This window comes from Ammospiza nelsoni, chromosome 13 (genome assembly GCF_027579445.1).
Source record: "Ammospiza nelsoni isolate bAmmNel1 chromosome 13, bAmmNel1.pri, whole genome shotgun sequence".
Lineage (NCBI taxonomy): Eukaryota > Metazoa > Chordata > Aves > Passeriformes > Passerellidae > Ammospiza > Ammospiza nelsoni.
In genome coordinates, this window is record NC_080645.1 from 11728750 (window position 1) to 11754959 (window position 26210).

The 26210-nt window shown below is 38.0% G+C and overlaps 1 protein-coding gene across 1 annotated transcript in view; it reads left to right on the top strand.

Annotated features, from left to right (window-relative positions):
- The window catches only part of FTO (FTO alpha-ketoglutarate dependent dioxygenase), a 222354-nt gene extending 204204 nt beyond the window's left edge, over positions 1-18150 (top strand). Inside the window, exon 9 of the mRNA XM_059481337.1 lies at positions 17815-18150. Coding sequence (XP_059337320.1) covers positions 17815-17968 — 154 coding nt within the window. The 3' untranslated portion in view covers positions 17969-18150. The remainder of the gene's footprint in view (positions 1-17814) is intronic.
- Positions 18151-26210: the final 8060 nt, after the last annotated feature.

Below are 26210 nucleotides of genomic sequence, written 5' to 3' on the forward strand. Positions count from 1 at the left end.
ACACCAGCAAAGGATGACTGCCTGCCATCAATTGTGCTGCACATGCCAATTCCAATTAGTCATTTACTGGCCACTTTTAACACTTTCTGGCAATTCTGTGTACCCTTCAAATATACTGTGTACTTCTGGAGTTTTAATTTATGTTTTTATCAGAAGAATTACACAGAAAGTTTTATTTTCATCAGACATAGAAAGTGGTGAATTAAATTTCTGCTACCCATGGATTCTTAAAAGTGTGTATTCAAACTGAAAAGAGGACAAAGAAGCTACCAACTCCAGAGGAGCAAAATTTTGTATTTAAAGCAATATAAATAGAGCAAACAGGACCAAATGTAACATTTGAATATAAGCTAAAATTTGCAATGCATCTTGGTAGGAAACTTAACTTTGCTTAAGCTTCTGATTTCTTTTGCATAGTTGCTTGATAGTTTTATGAACAACTTCTTTCTATAGAAAATATAAAGTTTTCAAGCTACTTTAGCTTCTGCTTTGAATTGGTTACAATGTAAGAGGAAGGGTGAAATTTTCGACATCTTTTTTTTTTTTTGTGTGTGTGTGTGCATGCATGTACAGTAACAGCTTCCAAGTTTCCCGTTCTCCATCACCACAGCTCAGAAGAGCTGTTAGTGCAGACAAGATCAGATGTCATCACCAGTTTTCTCTAAAGGGTCTTGTGTGATATCCCACCTTATCTCCATCTCCTCCCTGCTCTGCAGTGGAGAAGGGCAGGAGTGCAGCCCATGGGAAGGCATCCAAAACTCCCCTCCAGTCAAAGTGAGACTTAATACAGCAAGAAATGGGTTAATGATTGCATCTCTACTTCAGCAAATGCACAATAAAGAGGTAGATTAGGAAAGATGAAAAATTTATTACAAAAGTGGCGCAGTATTATGAAAAACAAAATGATTTCATTGAGCGGGAGTTCTGTTACCATAATCCTAACAATAAACTCTGTTACAATAATAATAGGAGAAAAACTAATTGCAGCAAGGACAGGACAAATCTTTTTTAATCCTCCTTGTCATCTCAACTAAATCCAAACCTATTTGTATTAACCTTTGCTGACAGAGTCACATGATGGACATAATTTCTAGTAATTTACCAGCAGTAGATCTAACCTTTCTTCATCAAATATTCATAAAGGCATGATTCTCAATGATTTTCTGTCTCTTTTCATATTTACAGCTTGTTGTCTTCTTCCTTTTTACTATAATTTGAACACAATTGAAGTCAGATGGAATTAAAGTGGAATTTCTATAGTGGCTACAGTACCTGAAAGCAATGAATAACTAATTGAAATTTCTTATAAGTTGAGATCATGCTGTACTCTGATGGGACTGCATTAAACAGTTCACATGTCCTTGCCTTTTGGGGGGTTAAAAATTCAACCCAGACTAAATGGTACCAGTTCTTCTCAACCCAGATTAAATGGCATCAGTTCTTGTCATCTGCATAACTGTTTAAAATGTGTGTGTCATGCATCTGCACAAACACACATGGAGTTGAAAGTATGAACTTTCACTGAATCCTTGGACAAAGTATTTGCCTCATGAAAAGAAATGCTGTGGGCTCACTTCTTTCTTTATGTGTAAGACTGACCATTGAACTATTCAATTATGCTGATGTAAAACTGATAGAAATGTTTGAAGATAAATCAGCTAGATTGAGGCAGTGTAGAACAAGCATGAAATTTGGACTATGCATCTTTCCCCTTCTAGGAAATGTAAATCTGAAATATGATTATGTATTACCTGCAAAATGATCATATGTCATGGTAGTTTTTGTTTCTAATGAAGAAATCAGACCCTTTCAATGCAAATAAAAAGTATAATGGAAAATATTAAACAGAGATTAATATACATAAAATATTATGTGATAAATTCTCAGAAATACTTTAGACTGGTATATGAATTTATGATTGGCCAGTTGCTGTAAACATCCTTTGCATCATGCTATGCACCAAAACCCTGGCTGTGAGTAGCTCTGATAGACACTGAGGTGTCACTGCACTCATTCTCACCAGAAGAGATTGTGGATAAGTGGAAACATTATAAATTATTTAAAATAAGCTAAAGAAGTCCTTTTTCAGAAAGTATAGTGTGCATAGGATTTTTATTTTCTTTCCTCACTAGTTCAGGTGCTGATTTCTCATGCATTGAGAGCATGTTATTGTGGCACCAGAAGGGGTTTGGTGTTTGGATAGAGCAGTGATGGGGGCATAGAAAGTAGTTAAATATATCCTAGAAGGAGATGAGCTTGCAGGTAAATACTGTCTACTGGAGCAGTTGATATGCTTTAACTACAACATTTGCTATATTTAAACTTGGGTGTACAGGTTTTAAGGAATTCCTTAAATGAAACCAAATTAAATACTTTGGAGAAAAATGCAAGAAAGCTGTCTTGGAAATTGAAAAATTAATTTCATATTATTTATTTTACTTTATTTATAGAGACATGTATAAAGCAGTTGCTTCACTTCAGCTTTACAGAGAATTAGAGCAAATTGTGTGTATTGCTTCAGTTATTCTAGCCTTTGACAAAGAAAAGCACTTTTTATATCCATAGTAGTTATGAAATAAGAGGAATGATTTCATAAATTCCATCTATGCTTATTTGAATGCTCACAATTACTAATTTTCAGAAATAATTTTTTTAATTACCAAAATTAAAATCTGTCCTAATTTTCTACTGTTTCAGAATAAAACTGAAATAAGTGCCCGTTTTTGTATATAATTAGAACTTTAATTGTATAGGGCTTTAAATAAAAGAATTTATAGGAATGTGCAAAACTGCATTTCCTTTCAGGTGACAGCTTTAACTATTACAGATAAAACATTTATAAACTCCATAAGTAACATTAATGACATTTTCATATAGGTTCTGATTTCCTGAACTCACAGCTGGTTTATCTTTAGAGGTACATCCAGTGAACTCTTTAAAGTGCAGACTGCTTTAAAGAACAGAAAGCCAAACAATTAAACATAACTAACATCCTCTAACCAGTTATTGATATGGAGCTGTTTATTCTTTTCAGCTTAGAGCACTGCAGCACCATAAAGTTAAATGAGATGTCCCAGATCATATTCAAATTTGGGGACAGTCAGAAGTTACACGGAAAGTCCATAAAAGGATATGTGTGCTCTCACCATTATTCAGTTTTCGTTTCTTTCCCACAAATAAAGCCCCAAAACTCATAAAATAAACCACATCCATTTATTCATTGTTTGTGCCTAAATTTGTAGAATTCTACTGGGACAATTATGGTGAAAATACCATATTTTTACCATGACCAACATAGGAAGAACTTCAAAGGGCTTTTCATAGATTGATGACAAACAAAATATCTTCAAAGGGCTTTTGGTAAATACAGAAAAACCTCATTATTCGCTATGGGATGTAATAAAGAGAATCTAAAGCCAAATATTGGTGTGGAAGAGCTGGTTACAACCTAGAGATTCCCCCCTCTTTTCCATATCACCTTCTCTTACGAGGCTCTGGCAGTCTGCAAGTTTACAGTAAGCAGTTGTTGATGCAGTGAAACGGTCACCAGCAGTGACTATTCTATTGACCATTCAATCATCTTCTAATGCAGCTGATTACTCAATCATAATAAAGGAAAGAAGGAATAATACAGAAGGAAACCGCACTGGGTCCTAATACATTTTATATTATATGTGTAATTTGTTTTCTGTAGCGAGCTAATTGTATTTTAATAAGTTAAACTGCTTCTTGCTCTCGTGGGAATATGAGAGAGGATTCAGTACAGGGAAAACACACAGAGTTTGTAATTTAGCCACATATTGAAAGCGTGGGTTTAGTCTGTACTGTAAAGACAATGCTTTGAAGTGTTTGGCATGTTATTTACAGGTTATTTCCAAGAACACTTCCTCCCTGGTTTCTGTGCCAAAGTTATGCTCCTCTTTAGCTGACAGAAGTCCTGACATGGACTCTGAGTTTAGGCTGTCTTCCTGTTTAGATAATGTGTGATTATCAACGTGATTATAATGCTCCTGGTAATTCCAGCAGGCAGCAGTGAGTGTGCCATGGTGCTGCAGGTGAATCTCAGGCACTCCCTCTGTGTAACTTCATCTAGAGTCTGACCACCAGGTCAGGGCCTCCTGAAAAACTGGTTTTCCATCAGTCCCCTGGCAAGGGCAGAAGGTTACTGGGATCAAGTTGGTCTTGTGGGTAGCCAGGGAGGCTTTCTGGCTTCCAGGTGACCTTGGTGCTGTAATGTACCATAAAGGACTGGCTTTCTCCATTAATAGTTTGCTTGTGAGAGCTGGAAAGGCAACTTGTAATACAGCTGCTTTTCCTGCTTCTTCCATAATGACATTCTGAACAAGCAAGATGATGTCCTTTGATCCAATGTGACCTTGTATTTTTGGTGATTCTCTGATACCTTTAGAGAAAATAGGTAAATGAAGATATAAACATGCTGCTTAGTTATATATTCATATATTTCTTTTTTTTCATACATTGCATCACAAAATGTAATATTAATTAAATTTATGTGTGTGTACATACCTTTTGGCCAATTTTCTTTTCAGTTAAACCAATGTATATTAAACATTAGACTTATACCTGTCTATAACAGCTGCAAGGGAATGGGGAATATGATGCTTCCTAAAAGGTTTTTTTCTCCTGCATAAGGGTTTTTCTCTCCATGGTGGTGTTGGGTTCAAAGGCTAAACTGATTCTTTTGGGACTTTGAAAAGAGAACTCTTCTGTCTTCTTTCATTCTCCTGGAGTATCTTCCCCACTTAGAATGTATAATTTTATAGCAAGATCTATTACAAGGAGCTTTGAAAGTCTTATTCAAAGTAAGCTCATGAAAGAATGGATATCTAAAAGTTTGAGCATCATTTTATTTGGGGTTTGTATGTCAGTTGTTTTGACTTCAATCACAAGCTACTAAATTTTGTTCCTTTATGCCTGTGCTAGCTGTGTAATGCATGATTTCCAAGCAGGAATCTTTTCTTGATTTGAAGATGTCAGAAATTAGGAATGTTCTTTTCCTTTGTCAGTTTTTCCCAGCGTGTGATTGACTACACTGTAAAAAACAGGCATATTCAAATTTCTCTGGGTTCTTTTTAAAATTTCAGCCTCCACAGCTAGACAAGAGAGCTTTTCCATATAAGATACTTTCTTTCAGTCTATTAGTTTTAAATCTGATAAGTGAAGCAAATTGAATAAATCACTGTCATGTGTTTTTCACCTGTCTCCAGTCTCTTTTCTCTGTTTTCTTCAACCTACTTCTAAAAGGCTGTAAACAAGGCCATTCCTTATTATTCTCATTTTGTTTGTATTCTCATTGTCCATCAATGTTTGTTGTCCAGAAAAAGTGAACTGATTTTCATGCTTTAGATATTCATGTTATCTGTAAAATGAGTGCTGCACCAGATTTTCTATTGCTTGTTGATCTGCTGCAGAGCCTGTAGATCCCAGGAGCATTCCATCTCCCTTGCCATGATAGTAACACTCTAACAGTCTAAAATTTCCAGAATTCAAATCAGCATTTTTGGGTCACAGAGTTCTTCAGTCTGATCCAAGTTAATTGCCCAGCATAGGCCAGACATCAACATCTCTAACTGCCAAAACCCTTAAAGTTTGCATTCATTTCTTGGCATTATGACAGGCTGGAGTAATAGCATTTCAGCAGAGAAAAAGGTAAGCACATTGTAGAGTAGATTGATGTGATCACAATATTATTTGAAATAGCAAACAGCATAGGAGGGAGATTGGGCCAGTTGCATACTCAGGGAAGCAATGTTTCTTGTAACAGGAAGAGAAAAAATTTCATCAGCAGTTCATCATAAGGAAGCTCGGCTGGCAACCTATAAGCTAGGAAAAATGGAGTCTGAAATACAACATTCCTAGACAAAATAAAGCATATAGAAGGCCAAAATCATCCACTTTTCATAAAGTTTAAGTAACTGTTCTTTAGCAGACACAGAGCAAAGGAAGACAAAACAGTAGGTCTCTTGTGAGAGCAGTGAAATGGATTCTTTCCGTGATACGTCTTGATTTTTCATGAATTTGCACAAAATATGGAGGGATGGATAGTAAATGGCACCCAACAACAAAAAATTTCTCTGTCCTTGCATCAAAAAATTACACAATTATCCACAGAATTGGAATCTGACTGTGTAATGTAGGTCACTTGACAGAAAGCCCTGGAAGTTCCTCTGGTAGGTTGCTGAAGTCCAGCATTATTCAGGTAACATGCCCGTGAATTTTTGTCCATGAGTTGGAATGTTCAGTGCAGCACAGGGACTGGAGACTAAATGCAGAGAGAGGCATTGGGGTGGGGACAGGATGGCTGCCTTGGGTCCTTAAGAGAGGTTGCAGATAATCCTGTGAATGTGCATGGCAGCAATGCAGGCATCACCTCCCAGCCCCTGCACAGGGGAGCTTTTCAACCTATGCTGAGCCCAAAATATATTTGAAATTTCCACTGAACTAAATGAGATTTACATGTGTGACTATGCATTTTGCTGCGAACTGAGAGAAGATAGAATCAGGTCTTTAATTAACTAATATAAGAAGTCTTTGGAATTCTGATGTAGTGTTTTAGGAGGAATTATATGATGAAATAACAGGAGTAGCCTTGCAGGTCAATCAGCACAGCAGATGCTGGCCTCTCTTCTTAGCAAACTTTGGGTTTTGTTGCCATTTAGTGGTAAAGAATAAGTCAAGGGAAAGCACATAAATGAATTTGAATTGTGCCTTTCAAATACTTACAAAATAACCCATCTGAACTACTCATAAGGCATTAGCAGCATATACTTTATTATGATTGGACTGTTCCCTGTGGCAATAACTTCAAGAAGAATTTCAGGAGTAGTTGCATTATCTGTTGAGAAACAATTTTTTACTTTCTGTGGAGGCAGGATAGTTTTGTGAATAACTCTGAAGTTTATTCTGAAGGCCATTTCAGTCGCCCATAGATCTTAGGATATTATGTTACCTCCTTTCATTTCAAATTCACAGCATAAGAAAGAAAAAGAATGACATAAATTGGATGTTAGAAGAGTTCTGAAGGTAGACATCAGAAGAATTCAAGAGTAAGAAGAGAACTCAGCATTATTTGTTATTTTCCATCCTAAAGTAAAAAAGAGAACAAAGCATCAAAAGCATCAGTAGTGATAGAGAGAGCTCAAAGCCAGGACCATATATCATAGCATATAAAACAAGTGAGTTGGCACCACCAGAAGGTCTAAAGTCTTAGTCTGTGGTTTAAAGTCATTGATATTGCAGTCAGAGAGATCTTCCAACTGCAGAAGTAAGATGAAGAGCTGTATGCATTTGTTGCAATAGACATTTTAGGTTTTGCCTGCTAGTAGCATTTTGGAGCTCACTAGGGTGAATAAGTGTTCATGGTGCTGAGAGAATTCAAGGCCACTGATAGGATGTTATAGATCAGAATCTTTCACTTTTTGTAAGTACATCTGAAAATAATGGCTGTGAATGCAGGCCAGCATCAGATGCATGTACTTTGTCTTGTGTTTAAATTGATTGAATGCAATCATATTCCATAAACTAAAGCATATTCTAGTACTTAAATCATCATCCAGTCTATACTGGAATTTTAGTTGGTCTTAAAAAATATTGCAGAATTACCTTGATTCAAAAATTTTGAAGTACAGTGATGCTGAATTTGAAAGTAAGTAAAGAAATATATTTCTTAACTTCGTATTTGGGCAATGATAATTATTTACAAGTGAAAGTAGAAAAGGATAATTCAAATCTCTATATAATGTTTGCAGTTATTTGAAATCCAAAGGGTAATAGAAAAAATTCTGATGTCTTGCTTGGTAGTCAGAAAGATTTACTCCACTTGTAGAGAAGCAGCTTGTTGAGCATATTGTTGCCATATTATTTTTATTTGTGGGTGGACATACTGCAGCATTTCCTGGGATATCAAGTCTATTTGTCTGCCAGCACTGGAATTTCTTTTTTGGTAGCATATTTTTATAGTGATTTATCCACAAAATATCACTGAATAAAGCAGCAGCCATGGAGAAATTCTGCAGTGGTTGAAATGTGATTAGTTACATGATGCTTTCTTTTTGTATTCCTAAACTCCTAACTCTTCTTGGACCTTTGTGCCTTTCTTGTATCTGTTTTCTCATTTCCTTATTATTTGTTCCCTCCTGCATCCATTTCACCTCATGTTGACCTTAAAGAAACTGTGTTTTAGCCCACAGGATTGCATTGCTCTTACAGTAGGAGTTCCAATATATGTTATAAACATTCTGGTTGCAGGCTACAGCCAAGGTGCACAACACAGGGAAGACAATGTCTTTCTGCAGCACAATAAACCTTTAGTTTTGTTTGTTTCTTTGTTTCCTAAGCCTCTTAGGAGTTCAAGGCCATAGCTCTTGATAGAAGATGTGGTATAAGCTCCTCTTATATGTGTGTGAGTATATATATATGTGTGTGTGTATCTATATATATATATATATGTATAAAGAGAGAGATGCCTTTATGTACATACATGTATTTATGCTTTATGCCCCACGTTATAGTGATAAACAAGATTTTAATTTCAGTCTTGGAGTTGTTTGGTGCTTATTATCCATCTGTCATAGCTTGCTTTTGGCTACTGAAATGTGCAAATTCTCTGAAATGGAGCAAAGTAGGCAAATGTTGCATCTTAGGAAGAGTCTGAGAGGATCCAGGTGGTTTCTGGGTCAGGATCTCCATTTGGTGTCACCCTCCCTTATGAGCCATACAGCACAAAGGACTGTTCAGTGTAAAATCACACACGGAGTCCTTGCACAGTGGTTACTACAAACATCTAAGGTCTGCAGTTGCATTCAGCTCCCAAGTGCTGCCCCTTGTGGGTCACCCTTGCTTTGGTCCTGATGGAAATTGGGGGATTTTGGGGGTGGGATGTATTTGGAGCCAGCAGGAGACGTGCAGGAAGGATTACATGGCTTTGATGCTAAGATACAGACCCTTTCTCTCCAGACTGATTTAAGGATCAAGCAAGGTGGTTGCTGTTAGTTGCATTCAGTCATGTTTCCTTTGATTTTACTTTCCTTATATAACAGGGATTTGTCATACAGCAGTTGATTTTTATTAACATGAAAAGGTGCCTTATGGAAAATCATACACTCAACAAGGAAAGTGTTTTAGCTTTCTTGCAGAAGGGCAGAGCCTCCAGATCCTGAAGTTCTTTGGAAAATGGGATTGCTTGTTTTAAATGAGGTGGCATTAAATGGGAAGGCCATCCTCCTTCCATGTAATTTTAAAAGTTCCTAAGTTTATATTTTTGCTTACCTGTATGACTTTAACATAGAAAGAATACAAAAGATAAAGTGAAAGATTAAATGATGTTGGAAGCATCATTAACTTCTCAGATGACATTCTTTTGGAAAATACAGTGTCTTTCAAAGAAATGTGCCATGTGCATGGCTCAGCCCCAGATCTTCCAGCAGTCTAATACTGGCAAGGGAGGGCATCTGCAGCCCCCTGGGAAGTGGGCTGTGGGGATTTCCTTTTCTCCTCTTTGCTGGTTTTTATTTCCATTTCCTTTTCCTCTCTTTTTTCAGTCATTTAACGCTGTTCTGCACAACAGAGGGGAGCATCTGGCCCCAAGTAAACACCCAATAAAATAAGTGGGGGAAATTCACTGCTCCCTTGGTGCTATTGCGTCTGTCTGTCTGGTTGTGGACTCAACAAGATAACCATGCATCAAATTACATTGTCCAGGCTATCTTCACAACCAGAAGTGCTTGAAACCTTATTTTAATAGAAGCTTAGATTCTGGAGAATACTATAAAATCTCTCCAAAGGCTCCAAATCAGCAATTCCATCTGTGTTTCTGCAAATGTAGAGGAACAATGCCCCAGCTGATTATGCAAACAGAATGAAAATAGTTATTTTAAAAGTGCATAAAATCGATACTTTGGGGAAAACAAGTCAGCTGTGTTTATACTCAGCATATAGCAGACATTTTGTTTCTTTGTCTGAAAAAATCATAGGCAGGCAAGGATTGCAAGTGAAATAAAACAGCCTATCATACAGTGCAACAGAGGGGACTGGAACATCAGATGTCTCAGCAAAGGCTTAGAGAATTTTAGGTTCCTTCTGAGAGAATATAAATTATATTGAGGTTGATATATTTGTACGTTGTTTGAAGTCAAAGCCAAATATTCTTAACACGGTGGGAATAACTCCCTTCCCATTGCTGATCATGAAAAGTATGTAACTAAATCTATGTCTGTGGTGCTGAAAATTTCCTCCTAAATGCTGTCTCTTCTGGACTAATGTGATTTTTTGCAAGTATTGTTGTGAAGGGGTGTGCATATAAATATGCATAAACGTGCTTCTCATACAGTCAGGATACATTCCTTGTATACATATTATTCTAAAAACAGGAGACAAAAGCATCTGAGAAACAGGACTGAAAGGGAACAATTTTTAGACCTATAAGTTAAATTGGATTAAACTTCATCTTTCAGCAAATGCCATGTTATTTATTCAGTGTTTCTCTGGGGGATTTCCCTACCCCCTACACTTTATAGCGAGCAGTGATGTTTCTTAATTAAAAAATCAAACAAACATGGAATTGAGGCTGCCCCACACAGACATTCTCCTGTGGGAATAGGAGGTGCACTGATTTTCTCACGGACAGTTTCTGGGTCTGTTGGACACAAAGGAGGGGAAAAGCTGTGTCTGGGGAAGTCAAATCCACATCATGCACAGGTGCCAGGACTATCCTGTGCTGCAGGGCCATCTCCTAGGTATTGCCCTTTATAGGGGAGAGCTGGTGGGCATGGTGAGGAAGGTCACTCATGATAAACTCATCATGAGTCAGGTAGATTTCTGTTTATTAATTACCCCACAGCAGAGATTACTGTCTTGGAGAAAGGAAATTCTTGTTTCCTCTTTTTTTTTCATTCTTTCCACCGAGAACTGGAATGTTTTGGAGATTTCAGGGCTTTACAATCCCCACTCTGTAGCTGAAACAAACCTTAATCCTTTTCCTTAGTTTCTGACCTAAATATTTTAGAAAGACTGATGTACATTTTGACAGATTTTAATTAATATTGTGGAGGGAAAGTATTTTAAGTTCTTTACAGTTAAGACAAAGCAAAATGGGTTTTTTAAATGATTTTGAGTTTCATTTCTTTCTGCAAATGCATGTGAAGCCCATTGGTGCACCACTTGAAAAGTCTTTTGGTTGGACTCCACCAGTGCTTTGGTTGCTTTTATTTCAACATCTGGAGGGTTTCTCTCATATTCACCTGGTTTACAATTTGAGTAATAATAGAAACTCTGACATTTTCAAGCTGAAGGAACTGCTGTTTCACCCTGTTTAGTGTCAGGTTCATTGATCTCTGCCCTACTTTTCTGTGGAACAGCAAAATGCACTCTGCAGTGCTGAAGATGGATTCTGCTATAGATTCACTTTGTCAAAGTGCACACAAGGGTGGCTGTTTTCAGGCTATCCCACTTTGTCACCAGTGATGCCTCAGGATGTTCCAGCAGTGTCCTCCTTTCCAATGGAATGGTTTATTTTGAAGGTAAAGCTCTTGAGTCAGAGAGCTTTACCTTCAAAAAGTAAAGCTCTTCCAGTGACTGGAAACCTTGGTTCTGTGGCAAGGGCCAAAAGCACCAGGGCCATGAGCCATTATCAGCCTTTGAAAGAAGCAGGCAGAGATTTTTTGATGTGCCAGCAAATGTATTTGTTCTTGCATCTTTGTGCAGCTGATACTTTTTTTTTTTTTTTTTTTCTTAGATAAATATTTAACTGATGTTGCCTCTATCCCTTTCCTAAAACTGGCATTCTCTTTTCAAGTTTCTTATCTGGAAACAAACTCTTTTTGTCCCTTCTCTAAAAGCAGTCCTGGTCTCAGCCATTATTTATGGCTGGGCACACTGTAACTACACCACATGAAAGAACATCAGTGATGACTTATTGTAAATGGGACAGACTTCTTGGGAATGCACTGGGGATTAGATGTCCAAAAGAATGAAGCACTTCTCTCTTTCCATCTGGCCACTTCATTTCACTGCCTATTTGGGACCAGCACTTCTAAAATCTAGTTTGCAAAGTCAAATATTGATTTAATCTGGTTTTTTATTATTCTTAAAAGGTAGAGTAAACCTGGGAAGGTTTTACTTGTGCAAAGTCACAGGAGGGGCAAGCAGGGAACAACTGAAAGAAACTATTTCTGTCAAAGTTGGCAATTTTCTGATTGGTTAATGAAAAAAACTAAGAAAATCTCTTCTCTAGATTGGATTCAATAACTGTCAAAATGTCAGTTTGGGCATGAAAAATTCAAATTTTTTTGATGATATAGTTATATAAAAATGGTATTTCAGTGTATTCATATTTTCTCCATCCTCTGTTTTCTCAGAAAATAGTCTTTAGGATGCAAGCTAAAAAGGTTAATATCAAATGAAGGATTTTTAATTATTAGCTTCCTTATGTTTTACAGAGTTTAAACAAAGAGGTCAGAAAGTATTCTTCCCTAACCCTTTGTTATGATGGAGCATTAGTCAACCCATTTTCCAAACACCCTTCAAAACACCTCTGATGAAGTACCAGCTGAAACACTGATTCTGTATATGCTATTTTTTCTAAAATAAGCTAAATCAGAAGTCAAGCTTTCAGTATTTTTTGGACTATAAACAAGTTTCGGCTCCCAGTGTAGATTTCATGTTTTGTATTAGTTCTCCAGAAGAAGCTCTGGGGGAGCACTGGACTGGTTTCCATTGGGTACAGGCAATCTGGGCTGGAGTGCTGTCTCTCTTGTGTGTGCTCTGGCAGCTAAGAGTGTCTTGAAGTGACATGGGATTGTCCTGACACTGAGGTCAGAGTAACTACACGTAGTTTACACAATAATTTTCCATGTGGAGTTCCGCGTTTGAGGGATGAGTATGAAACAATCCAAACCTAAAGCAAATCTCTGTGTCCCAGGTACCTGTTCTAGTAGGATTTGTATTCCACAGCAGAGCTTTGTGGTGTAACATTAATAATCCATATTTGATCAGACCCATATGTGCAAAGTCATTTTAAGAGTGGAAGATGGTGTCTGAAGAAGTTGCTGCTGTTCCTCTTACTCAGAACAGGAGGCCCCCATGTTAGCAGAGCTGTGACATTTAAAGTGATGTCAGTCTGGGTTTCAGGAGTGCATTTGTCTTAGTAAAGTGATCCAAATGTTTTTTTTTTGTTTTTTTTTTTGCCTGGGCCATTATTTTGAATGAAGTTTTGAATGATAGTACAGTAACACCTTTTTTCCAGCATAAATAGAAGGAGAAAATAGCTCCCCATATAAAACATAAAATTTCAGGAGTGCTGGAGTAAACAGGTGTGGGTGAGTGTGTGCTTTTGTACCTGCAGGGCAAATGTCCCATCCTCCCTTTCTGACCATGTCAGTACATGGGGAAATCAGCCAGACCCATTTTCCTCATCTTACCCTATGAATTTCCATGTCATCTCCATTGGTTTTTGAACTGCTGGGCACAGGTAACTGAATTAGCACCATCTCAGAAACAGGGCTGTTTGTATCCTCTCCTCACTCCTAGCATGCCTGTGCAGTCTGAGCCACTGATTGACCCCTATTGATCTGATTTGACTGCGCTCCTGTGCAGTAGACAAACAGTGCAAGGGAATCCAGGGACTCTAATTCACAGTACCTTATTTGGGTTCCTAGGTAATAATTCTTATTTGCATTAATCACTTGCATTAATCACACAGAACCCGAGGCTGCCTCTTGTCTTCTCTGCATTCCTGTTCCTGACAATGGAACAAAAAGGTATCTGCTCTGGAGAAAGGGTGTTTTAAGTATATTGACACTTGATGCTTAGTAGTTGCAAGACTTAACTGTTAGAAAAAAGACATTTTTTCAAATCAATGACTCACGCATTACTGTAAAATATATTGATTAAAAACAAAGCATAATGTTAGTCATTTAGTCAGTAGAGTGATGCAATACTGAAATAAATTTATCCCTTGACTTTTGCATTAACCTTTTATTGACTGCTTGAATACTCATAATTAACACACACTTTAGCTAGCATGGTTAATTTTAGCGTTGTGGTCAGTGTCCTCTAATGTAGATGGCACCCTGATCATCAAAAATCAGTGCAGCCCAGGGAACCATGACCAGGCAAGTGTCTGTCTCAGTGGATGCACCCTTGCCCAGGGAGACACCAGCCACCTTCCAGGGAAAGCATCATCTGCTGTTATGCAAATAGTCAAACAGTCATACAAATGCTTGTCATCACTTAGTTGAACATATTAATAAATATTATTAAATATTAATGAACAAAGTCCGTTTGTAAAAAACAGACAAGAAGGTTATGAAAAATCTGAGAACTTCAGAGGGCAGAACTAGTGAGAACATGCTCTTCAACAGTAACTAAAAATGGGCGTTTGAAATTGAAGCTGTCACAAGTCTTGATTGTTTCAGTAAGAAAGTAGGGACCATGGAGTTTTGTGCATTCTATAAACAAACAATTCTTTCTATAATATGTTATTGAACACTTACTGTCAAAGTGTTGCAGCTAAATTGCTCTGAAATATATCACAGCAGTTTTCCTGTTCTCCTGCTGCAGATAAAGTATTGAAATACAGAATCTATTCTGTATTTCAAAGTTTGTGTGATTTCCACTCTTTACATAATTCTTACAAATAATATGCAGAGGTTAGTTCTATTTTCTTTTGGAGTTTTGACTCTAGTAACTCAAATAACAGTTTTAAATTGATATGGAATATTTTCATTAACTTAGAATATTGTAACTCTTCATACTTTCCTACTACCACCACAGCTCAAGGTTTGCAACCTTTTTTTGTTTTTTTAATCAGGAGTTATGGTTGCTAACTCATTTTAACTGTCAGATACAAAGAATTTTAAAGCATTCTGTGCAGTCATTTAGATGCCTTTGATTGTTCTGCTTCAGTTTAAAATGTTGCTCTTCTTTTGGCAAGATCTTCAGCTCTGTTCCACTGCTACAAATTAAAGACCATGGTAGGAACAATTTCTCCTGTAGAATTTTTTTATTAATCAAAAATATACTTATCTAGAAAGGTCTGATAAGTATATTTCTGAGTAAGAAAGCACACTTTTGACCATGTTCCAGACTGTGGGAGCTGTTCAGGTGAATTGCTTATTAACTGCCAGCTGCAGTGGTGACTGCCTAGAACCACCAGCCCCATAGCTTTGAATATGAAAAACTTAAGCTGTCTTTGATGACAGCAGATCTGGAACAGGGGTTGTGATTTTGGTCAAAATAGATGATTGACAAATGATAAGAATGTGTCATTCCCTGCTGTTCTTGCTAGTGTGGAGCAAAGCTGTAGAAGTCCCACAGAAGGAGGAAAGCACCATGGCATCACTGAACTTGGAGTGCTGAGGCTCTGCTTTCCCTTTTTTGTGTTTTTACAGCACATTGATGCATTTCTGTCACCAGACTGGCACAGCAAGTGTGAGGACCTGACACACTCCCATTCCCCTACTCCCTGCCGTGGAATGTGCTATGGCTAAACCTTCCCCATTGCCTGATCTCCTGGAAGCTCAGGCCCGTGCTGGGTTGTGGGGAGACCTCTCAGCAAAGGCTCTGCTGGTACAAATATAGAAAAGGGAAAGCAGCCAGCAGGGGCTCTTGGGCTGTCCAGCACAGCATCACCATGACTGCCACCACATTCACAGCAACACAAACACCCACATGGGAGGGAGAAGCTGTTTGTGTGAGAGAGCAAGGAAAAAAGGACACGAAAGGTAAAAAGAGGACTCTGAAATGCTGAGGAAGCTAAAGGTTTATATATCTTTTCTCTGAGTGAAAACTTTTAATAGATGTGGGAGAGAGAAAATGTTTACTATTATTGTTATTAGCTGAGTTTTGCAGATCACATAACATGCCTGCAGTGTTTACTGGCTGAGCTTTGTGATTTGTCATCTGCAATAATCATTACATGGTTAATTTATCCACTTTAAGATGGAAATGCTTAAACTGGAGTGTCTTATACTACCCACCAAACTGAGTGTATTATTTTGTGCCAAGACAGAAAATAAAGCAAGCTTTTAAAAGCCTTATAGAGTTATGCTGTAATTAGTTTCAGCTTCCCCTGCATATTAATTTTCTCCTGTTCCTTTATATAATTTGGAAAATGTCTTCAGAACATGATGACACAATCAGTTAAGTACCTCTCAGAACTCACACACTAAACTGCATTTGCTATAACAACTATTATAAAGCAGCCAGCAAAACAAATCCTCTGTTATTCTATACAGTGCAGCTTATCAATGCAAACAGTTTAATATTTATGCTAAGAGGATTGTCACAAGTAGCTTCTGTTCCTTTAATTCTTGTTTTAAATAAATAATGAGAACATTTAAACACATTACTCTTCCCAGGGCCCTGAGGTCGGCTAATCTTATTATTTATGAAGTGATGTGCTACATAATAGTACTTAGTGCATGTTAACAGATGCTATTATCAGGGGCTGATGTGGAGAGCTGAAGATATATTGGAATGCTCTGTGTTAATACTGTCCTTGCAGTGTAATGTACGATGGATTGAGTGCCCAGGATGCTGGTGCAGCAATTAACCACCCACCAACATGGGTGTAAAGCTGAAGGATGTTTTCTCATGGGGATTACACTGCTATTAATAATCCCCAGGAGAAGAAGACATCTTTCGTTTGGCAACAGTCTCTTCCAGAAGGTCAATGGTGTGGACAAGGAAGTTGAGAGTGTCAGTATGGTTTTAGAGTTCATTCTACTGAGGTGAAAGGTGGATATATGTTTAAAACAGCTTTAAAGTTCTTACAAAAATTATATGCTTTATAGAAGACAAATTTTAAAAAATGTCACATAAGAGATAAAAGTGCATTTCTGCAATTTGGTTGTTATCTCTTTGAAGACCTAGATAGACCTGCAGTATGTACCAAAATTAGGGTAATTCTCAGCATTTTTCTTTTTTTCCCCATTGTAAATATTAACTAATTAATCAGTAATGTGCAAATTATTTGAGGGGAAGGGAATAAAGGGGGGGAGAAGTCTTCCTTGAGCTGTGACAATGTTTTTGATGTGGCATGTATTAGTCTAATCTTTAGAGATGTGATGGTTGCCACTTATAAAAACTTTCCTCTGCAGGCTGCAGTTCAGTTTAATATTATAATTAGACTTCACTAGTATTGATGAATAATCCATTTAATAAAAAACATTGTAATTTAAACATTTTCTCTGGGGACTAACATACACTGGCCTCTTAATTTAATTTTATTGAAGTTTTGCCCACCCATTCATCATTGGAAGTTGTTATTAACCTCCATTTCCATTTTTCTTTATAGAATTTTCTCTTTTTATATTGCCTTTTTCAGTGCTAAGCAGGTTGATACACTTGTAAATCTCCAGAATCTACAAAGCTAGTCTGGCTTCTTTAATGTTGTTTAATCTATCCCCCCTGACCTTAATGCAGTAAATTCAGTTTAATCTTTCTCAATAATCTAGTAATACATTGGAAACCAGCAAACATTTAAATCTGATAATGATTTAATCACATACTTTAAATAACAGCTGAGATAATGAAAAAATAATTCACCACATAAAGGAACACTAACTGAGTTTTCTCTGTGATTGGCTTTTTGAGAAATCCCTTTAGAAAATACAAAGCCTACAACAGAAATCAACTTCACTGGAAATGTGCAATCCATTTGGTGTCAGAAGATGTCGTATTTCTTTTTTTTATCATCTTTCTCTCTAAATTAATGCTCAAATGTATCCTTGCTGAGTATTCAGTTTCTTGATGCAGTTTAGCTTAAGTGGTTTATCTGCTTACCTTTCTTTTCAGATGCCAGTCAGATGCAGCAGAGAGCTTGCCAGAGGACCAGAGACCAGAATGCCATCCCTTCTGGACAGATGATGATGAATGTAATATGCCTCTGCCATATGATCTAGAAGAAGTAATTGCTTATCTACAAAATCTTGTTCAATGGATAGAATAACAAGCGACCTTCCAGCCTGGAATTATTGATGCTGGTCATCTGGGGAGAAGCTTTGTTATCATGAATCTTTTAAGCTTTATGATTTCTTGATTGTATGTTATTTTATGTGTCAATGCGGATTTTACCAGTCTTTACACAGTAGCTTAGTTACTGTCTCATAATAAAAAGGACCAGCCCCCAAATTAGAGAAGTGTGTGTTTTTTAAGACCTGAAGTCCAGAACACCAGCCTTAGTTCCCTCTTCCTCCACTCTAATTCCCATTGACCCTGCGGCCCAGGGGCATCTGTGTATCACAGACTCACAGAATGTTGCAGGTTGGAAGGGAGCACAGTGGGTTCCCGGGTCCAACCTCCCTGCTCAGGCAGAATTCCCCAGAGCACAGGCACAGGGCTGTGTCCAGACAGTTCTGGAATGTTCCCTGTGAGGGAGATCCACAGCCTGCACAGAGCATTTTTCATTTTTTTCAGATGAGGGATTCTGTAGGAGCATTCTAACACAGATCCCAAGACTTCCTTCCTGTTTTGCCTCATGGCAACAGAGTACTACTAGGAGAGATTTCTGATGTGAATCTGTACCTCCTGGGCTCCCTGAAATTCAGAATTCAGTTCCTAGTCATTGCTTTGTTTCTGCATGTGGTGAATCCTACTCTGAGGTCAGGTTTCCCAGTACATTGCCTAAAGAAGTGATGGACCTAAGTAAGACCTTCCATTTAGGTTGTTTGGTTCTCTGAGAAACTGGATTTAGATTGTGTGATATTGGGTATTTCAGCATCATGTGAGTTCTATGAGCACAAACCCAAAAACTGTGAAAAAGGAAACTGTTTGTGACGTTTTGTAGTAACATGCTATAAAAAGAACAATTCTGTGCGGGATGATACAGGGTGCTCCTGAATGAGATAGAAAATTTTGTCTTGGTAAATTGCTATTTTATCTGAACTGGTGCTCCTGAATGAGATAGAAAATTTTGTTTTGGTAAATTGCTGTTTTATCTGAACTGGTTGGGCTGGTGTCCAACTCTGCCAGAAAAAGCAGAAAATCATTAGGGTGAAAAAGCACTCAGGCTGTATTACCAAAGAGGCCAGTAAGGTTCAGAGTTTGACATTGCCACCAAGAAATGAATATGCCTCCTGTGTTAATGTGGTGTTTAAAGTCTGCTGAGGCTGAGCTCACCCAGAACACACCAGCTTCTGTACTGGCAAAGTGCTGTATGTGTGGATGAGGCTTGTGCTCCTGAAAATTGTGCTTTTGACAGTATAACATATGCCAGACCTCCCTGGAGCTAAGGAAGCTGTGCCAGTAAAAATTCAGTTTTAGTGGTATAAAACTGTGTCCACACCTACCAGCTTTTGCCAGGACAATTATATCAAGTAGAGGTTGTGCCTCATAAGACTTTATGTAAAGCTGTGCCAGCAAAAGTATAAATACCTGAATCAAGTGTTTCCATCATAGTCCTGGGTTTCTGTGAAAACTTTTCGTTATCCTGTGGAATGTAAAGACTCTCTGAAGAATAAGTTATTACTTAAACTAGGTTTGATAATATTACCATGATCCACTCATTTATCTGTTGTCTCTTGTGCCATAGATTTCATAACATTTGCTAATACAGCTATGGGCCAGCTTTCTCTTCCCTGCGCTAGTTAAAGCTGGCTTTACCAGTGGCATATTTGGATTAGTGCCACACTAAACACTGTTTGCTTTGGAGATTGCTCAGAGAAAAGCTAGCTGAAGATGTGGGAATTCTGCTTTTGAAAAGGCAGTTCTCAGAAACAGATATTGCTTTGGAAATGAGCAATATGAATTCAGACAGGCTAATGTTGTAACAGTGTTAGCACAATGTTTAGGGGGGCTGTTTATTTATGCTGTTATGTTATGATTACTTTGTGTTTAATTAAGCACTGCTAAAATCCATGGGTATCACGCTATTGAAAGAAATCTGACCACCACAAAGGGGAGAGAAGGCACATCAATGATGGAGTTTGTAGCTGAAGTGGAGGCAAAGCTATTAAAAAATGATTGGCAAATAATTATTTCCAGCAGCAGTAAAAATAAAACCAAATCAAAACAATCCCAAACCTATTAGGAGACTGCTGGCAGTAATAACAGAATTTTTAGAATACATGTTCCCAGGTCTTGCCTATGCTTGAAGGTTTAAGGTCGTGGATTAGCTGAACTGGTATTGGTCTCAGTGCAGTCAGATCCCACTTATCTGAGCCATGGTTAGCAATGATATGGACAAATTAATACCTTTGGAATAGGACTGCCAAAATACCAATAATCAAGTGGTTTAGGGCTCTGTGTTGCATTCCAGTCTTGCATCATCTAAATCAGTATAACCTGATTGTTTTCAGTTGGAATGCAGAAGTATGAGAAGATTTCATATCGCCAAAGCCCACAGGAGTTGATAGCAATAACATGAGTAAGGTGGTGGAACTATTTGAAGCACAGAGTAATGCCAAAGGGTACCCCAAAAGGAGAACACAGTTAAAGGTAAATATATATAAAAAAACCTTGAGAGATCAACTATAAATTATTGCTGTGTTTAGATTATGTGTTAGAAGCTGACAAATACTTTGAAGATTTCTTTATTTTATTCAAGTAGTTATAATTTAGCTTGTTTCAATGATTCTTTAGCAATCCATTTATATTCCAGCATTAGATAACCCATTTCCTTTTTGAAAGGGCTGGAAGACACAGCCTCTAATTAATGTTCTATTTACAGCAATTTTTTCCAAGCCTGGATGCTTTAGAAGCATGAGGACCAAGGTCAAGTTTTTTCAAGGAAGAGGTGAGAGCATAAATTAACTTCTGACATTAAATTCAGTGGCTCTTTTAAAATGGTGAAGTTCACGATTTTGCTTACATTTACTTTTCATCAGCCAGGGCGGAATTGAGGTAAAATAGTTCACTTGCACGTGTGTGTCAGGCTAAATGGATTGCAGAAGATACAGATCTGTTTGCCTGTCTGCACTTGCCTTTAGACAATATTCATCAATTTTACAAAAGCTACTGACTAAACATGGAAACAGTACAAATGAAATGCTCAAGGCAAGGGCTTTCTTTTGTAAATCTGATACAGAGTTGGTTTTACACCGATAGAAAGAAAATGTTGGCAGAAAATGAAAAACTTTTATTGTTTCTGTAATTTGGGGGATGAAAGATACAGACTGTTTTTAAGTATTTGATAGAAAACTGCTGTGTTATGCAATGTAATTAGAGATGTTTTTATAATGCTTTGTTCACATCCGTGTATATGAAAATATTTTATCCCATAGGTCTTTTCTTCTGTTGAAAAGGTTATGTAAATAAATAAAATTAATCTCAATACAGTAGATTTTAAAGGCATAATACTTATGTTCTAAGCTTTACATCAGGTTCTGATTATTTAAAGGGTAAATAAGAATGCCATGAGTAATCATTGACTGAAAACTGTGCAGGATGGGTAACATGCACCATAACAAATATCCAAACCAGTTGTCTTATTATCATCTGAATATGGTTTTAGGTTCACTGGTAGTGGTACAAGATGCAATATAAAATTATGCTGGACTACTTAATGCAGAGGGGCAGATTCAGGGATTCCGTTCAAGTCATAGCATAGAAATAAAAATATTATTAAAATATTGTAGTGTGTTCAGAGCTGGCATTGCTCCTTTCTCAGTTACAGCAGTGCTGTTCCATTAGTCCTGTGCCATGCAGTGGAGTTTGGGCTGTTGGATACTGAACCAGGCCAGGCTTAGGCTTGTGTCTAAGCTGGGCTGAGAGCAGGGCAAGGGAGATGAGGTGGGATGCACAGGAGACCCAAGGGATGTGATTTTTCAAGGACACAACTTCATTAACTGGACTCATATGGGAGTCATTGAGCTCAAACTTGTACAGTGCAGGTCAGGATCTCTCTCTTAATTGTTACCACCTGGTGCAAAGTTAACGTTGGCTCCCTGAACCCCTCCCTGCCCCTGACAGCCAGTCCTCAGCTTTCTGCTGGGATCTGACCACTCTCAGCTCACACAAAGGTTACAGAGCTGGAAGAATGGTTGTTCCACTGTAGCAGAAGGGATGAGAAACTCTCATCCCCAGCTTCAGCCTCCACCTCTGTCCTGCTACAGCTCCACAGAGTGAGTACCTCCAGACACTCTGCTTCTCATTTGAGATTCAGGTTGCTGCAGCTCATCTTCTGTCCTGTCCCACCAGGACAGTGATCTGACACAGGGAAGGGCCAGACAAGAAGAACCTGTTTGCCTGAGGTTCCTCATCAAAACCAGACACCCACTGCACTCCCCATAGAGTGAAAAGTTCAGGGCTGCAATATTCTGCCTTTAGAGGGTGGGAGCTGCTAGGGAGTGATGAAGGACTGGCCAAACCACCAGCACTCATTGTTCTGTAGGACTCCCATCCTGCCCTGTCCTGGCTCACCCCAGCTGTGCAGGCAGAGGCAATCCTGAACAGAGCCTCTGCTCTCTGTCCTGCCCAAACTGACTCTTCACCTCAGTGTGGCTGGGCTTGCACCTTCATTTACATTCGTCCTCTTCAGCTTAGCCTGAGGGCATTCATTGAACAAGAGAAGATAATTTATACAATTACAAAACCACTGTACATAGAAAGGCTACAGAACTGGCTGAATAACATGTAAAATAAAAGCCAAGAAATAACCAGTAAAATTAGCACATTAAAATGCTGATATTTATGCATGAGCACTTCGCATATCATGGGAACTCCTGTTTCTCTTCTTGTTGCTTAGGAGATAACATTCATAATCCAAAAGGATGTATTATGCTTTGGTTTACGTCCTCTAAATCTCCACTGGTTTTACGGGGCTTGTCCACAATGATCAAGAATTTGGTCACAAAAGTTGTTCTCCTCCCCCTCCCTATCGTCAAATACTTGCTTTCATGCCAACACATCTTGGTCTGATTAGTCCCCTTGATTACAGGCTAAAGTAAAAAGTCAGGTGTATAAGATTCCCATTATCCTTTATTCCTCTGCTTCTAAGAACAGGTCAGATAGAGCTATTTCAGTGAAAATGTGAACAATCAACTTCTGTTTACCATTAACCTTCAGTTTTCTTTTCTTAAAATCAAATCAGGGCTTGGTAGGCAGTTATTTTCATACATGTCCCTTGATCAGTGGAACAATCTGTCAAAAGCCATTAAAGCTTCTATTAGGTTGAATTGCATTCAAAGTTAAGCTCTCCAATCATTTGAAGGACTGTGATGATTGCTTTTAATATAGTATACATTGATTTCTCTCTTGGAATAGCAACATAACTTTGAAACTAAGCATGTATGACGTGAGCATTTTGCTCTCCAGTGTGTCTTGAGAAGCTTTGTTTCTTAGGAAAGATGAATGTCTACATCAAAAAAAAAAAGAAAAAAGAAAAAACAAATGCAGTGAAATACCTCTTCATTGTCACAAGTTTTTAGCTTTTCCTAGTTCATTGTAACCCTCAAGGTGTAACATATGAAAGACAAAGACATTTTCCAGTGTCCCTTTCCTCAAAAACTTCACTGATTTCTCTAATTGTACTGTATTGTAAAAGTGGCTCTTTATGTTAAAATATCAGGATGCTTTACACAGAGAAACTGAGGCAGAGGTCCAAAGTGCAGCTGGGATCTGAGTGCCAGCACTGGAATGAGTGTTATGTAACCTTCTGTCACTGCCATATCTCTATCACTGCCAGAAATCAGCTCAGCTTACAGAGCAAAGATGCTCTCATAGAACTTGTTGTCCTCCAAATTATATCTGAAAGTTGAGCTGGAATCTGTCCTATTCATGTCATATTTAGCACAATATTTAATTGCATAACATATAATAATGCATCTCATATAATACAGACCTTTCAGACCTCCTGAAAGGTTTGATTAAAACTTTCCAGTGAATCTTTTAGTTACATTCCAAGTCCCTGAGCTCTCAATGGGAAAAACAGATTTTATTGGAATTAAATGATTCCATGGAGAATATGCAGTGTATAATGTGATGGAATATAATACTATCCCCACTCTTCTAGATCTGTTTTAAGTATTTCCACTGCATGCCCCACAAGGTGCTACAGCTGCTGTATTAGGAAACTCTTAAGAAAACACCCTGTTGGTATTTGTACTGTTTTTACCAAGGTGAAGGTGAGTTGCTGAAGCAAACTGGAATGCTGGTTATGCACCTGTTAGCACTTTGGTCTGGTACTTATTTGGTAGTCTGGTAGTACTTTACTGAGAGCACTGTGTTACCAGCTATTTTGATGAACATCCTAATAAATTACTATCCAACATCAAAGAATTCCGCTATTCTTTTATTGCTGTTCTTCTATTGACTGATGCCTCTTCTTTCCCTTTTGTCTCATTATTAACAGTAATGTTATTAACTAGTTTTGTTCTTTGCGAGGCTGATGTGACCTTTAAGTGAAAAAACTTTAGAATTGTGTATCAGATATTTCCTGAAGTACATTTCTTTTCAAACCAATTCATTAGGTTATTTTGATTATTTTTTCATTAGGTACTGCTACTTTTTATTAAGACCTATTTATAGAACTCTGCAAAATATATGTAAGTTTGTGTTATGCATTTACTAATTTACTGACATTTATCAAACAAACTGCTTAAAGAATCCGTTTGTCATTTGCCTTTCAGAAGGTGTTAGTTCTTGTTTTCAATACCTCATAGTTGCAGTTCATGGAATTTAAGGTGCATAGGTGACAAAATTGGTTTCTGTAAGCTCTCTATATAGCAAATAATGAGAGAAAAACTTCATCAAAGCAGCACACTCAAAGATGCTGAGTCTACTCCTCACTGGTACGTTGCTCACAGCCTTGCTGTGTGTCAAGTCCAAGTGCATGGTTATCCTCATCTGCCTATGCTGGCAAGTTAATAATGGTAAATAGATAAAATTGATGGTAGAGGGTTTGTTTTTTCTTCATATAATTAAATACTGGTCATATTGCAAATCTTCTAGTAAAGAAGGCAGAATAATTTCTGTGCCTTTGGTAAGACTCATATCATAAATGAGTCTGACTGATTTCTACTCGCTGTAATAGTGTTTCCTTCGGCAAAAAAAATATGGCTCTGCTAGGTTTAGAACACGTTTTTCTGGCAGAGCAGCCTTATGCTTCCCATGTCTGACACAAAACGTTACATTGTGTGAGTGGTAGGAGCTCAGTGCCCACCACCACCCATCAGCCTGTTTGAGTGTATAAACTGTTTGTTCCCTGTTTGCTGCAGCAGAGCTTGCAATTTAGAACATGTGTAGTCATTACAACAAGGCAATGTCAAAGAATTGTGTCTTGTACACAGACTGGGAGGTAGTGAGGTTTGGGATGTCTGTTGTTTCTAAAGAATTTCTTTTCACAGGTTTATATTCACCCACATCAGATTTTGTGTAGGGTTCTGTTATGTCAGAGGAATAGTCATTAGGTGTCTCTTTCCCAGGAAAGCTGTGTCCTTGCCATCCCAGGTTAGAGGGGAGAGCAAGGCAAGGACTGGCACTGCAGATTCCGTGTGATGCTCTGGCAGGAGCCACTGTACTGATCAGCAGAGGGGTTTGATGTGCCCATGGCCACGTGGCTGAGGTGCTCTGCAGTGTTCTGTAATTCCTCGAGTTCCCTTAAGGCCAAAGGCTGTGTGTGCAAATTGTTCTGCATTAGTAGATTCCAGCCAAGAGGTGATGGAAACTTGAATAAAATTGGCCAGGATGGAATGGAGTCTCCAAGTAAAACAGTTGACAGAGAGCATTATTAACACACACTCCAGCTCAGAGTCAGCAAGGCATCCAAGAGATGAGAAATTTGATTTCTTAGCCTAGAACATTCTTTCCTTGGCTTTAGAAAAGGTTTAATTGATTTAAGTAAAATCTGTATGGAGACCCATTTGCAAAACCAGTGTTAGTCTGAAACATTTCTTACAATCCATTGTGACATATCTTATACATGTCTAGAAAAACCAAGATGAGTATCCCTGGGATCTAGAGTGCCTTGAGCTGTTCCTTTTCCCCCCTTTTTTTTTACTCTCAGAGCATACTTTTCCTTAACTTTTCCTAACAATAGATAAAGCACATGGCAGTAGTGACCTTTCAGAAAAAAGAAGATGCAATAATCAGGGCCTTTGCTGGAGGGACACAAGCACAAGGAGACTCAAGAACATTTCTGTGGGGGTTCAGGTGCTCTCCCAGCATCTCCATTCAGGAGCAACTGGTCTTAATTGAGGCAGAGACTAATCAGGATTCAGTGTTTGCTGAATTTTGAATTTTACCCTAATTCCATT